Source organism: Perkinsus marinus, assembly GCF_000006405.1.
Source record: "Perkinsus marinus ATCC 50983 genomic scaffold scf_1104296967028, whole genome shotgun sequence".
Lineage (NCBI taxonomy): Eukaryota > Perkinsozoa > Perkinsida > Perkinsidae > Perkinsus > Perkinsus marinus.
Window position 1 is genome coordinate 1 of NW_003203703.1, and position 1246 is coordinate 1246.

The 1246-nt window shown below is 45.3% G+C and overlaps 1 protein-coding gene across 1 annotated transcript; it reads left to right on the forward strand.

Annotated features, from left to right (window-relative positions):
- Positions 1-206: 206 nt before the first annotated feature.
- Positions 207-1186, forward strand: Pmar_PMAR000591 (zinc finger protein A20 domain-containing protein, putative; the record flags this gene model as incomplete). Its single annotated transcript, XM_002768844.1, has 5 exons — positions 207-331; positions 383-538; positions 632-717; positions 820-897; positions 942-1186. Coding segments are annotated over 5 exons (552 nt in total), but the record flags the coding sequence as incomplete, so codon positions are not given.
- Positions 1187-1246: the final 60 nt, after the last annotated feature.

Genomic DNA, 1246 nt, shown 5'->3' on the forward strand with positions numbered 1-1246 from the left:
TGAGCCTTGATTATTCATTTACTGAATATCGTGAGGGCATGTACATCACTCCTCAGATAGCTGAATTGAAGCGTCTAGCTTCTCGGTCTGAACATTGCTCCATCCCAGCGGTTCAGATGAAGATATTTTACAAAGGTGGGAGGTCGGTCTCTTCTTAGCTATAGTGTACATCTGACGCGATAGACGAGGTGTATTGAGTAACTCAGGTAAGCATTTACAAGACGAGGATACCTTATCAACCAGGAAAATTGTGACTGAGAGCACGTTGCTGCTGATCAAGGGCCCTAAGCCGGCCAATAGCAACGATGTTAGCATGGAGGTACCTCAAGAGGTAATAGTTGACGTGATCTGTACATTACATGCTGCTATCTTGTCTTTTCAGGCGTCTACATCATCAACAACAGCGGCATCATCGAATGCTGCTCCTGTACCATGCAAAGGCGGGTGTGGCTTCTTTGGTAACCCTGGCACCAATAATTACTGCTCTAAATGCTGGAAAGATCTTAAAGAGAAGGAGGAGAAAGAGAAGGAAGATGCGGTAGGAGTTGATACCTGACTATAACGGCTTGCACACCTCATGCACAACCCGTTCATGTGGTTTGGGGCGATCTAGTATGGGACTACTTTCTAGGAGGAGAAGGCCCGTCTAGAGGCCGAGAAAGTTGATGAATTGGTAGAGGCGAGTGATGACCGGCCAGTGCAGAGTGATGTTAATCGGTAAGGGGCATCTATATTATACTTATGACAAATCATACGATCGACCAGTACGGATCGTTCTGATCAGCATCGTGCAGTTCGTGAAATAGATTGTCTTATCAGGTGCTGGACATGCGGGAAACGCATCGGCCTTACCGGTGTTAGATGTCGATGCGGTTATTACTTCTGTTCAACACACAGGTAGCAATCCTCGCACCGGTATTAGATATTACGTTGATGAGTAGGTATGCAGAGGCTCACCAATGTGACTATGACTACAAGACCAACGAGCGTCGGAAATTGGCGAAGGCGAATCCTGTGGTTATGGCAGATAAATTGGATGATAAAGCTTAAGTTTTGAATGTGTCTGTTCTATGTCGCCCACAGCTAGAGGTTCTTCAGTTGTTGGCATTAGTTCTGCCTAGATAGTAGAATGTAGGCTCTGTTAATATGAACGAAGAAGCAGATATAGAATGCACTTGGCGATATATCGTTCACACACCTCATTATGACAGTCTTGTGTTTATTCATAGTGTTGAGCATGGAGGCG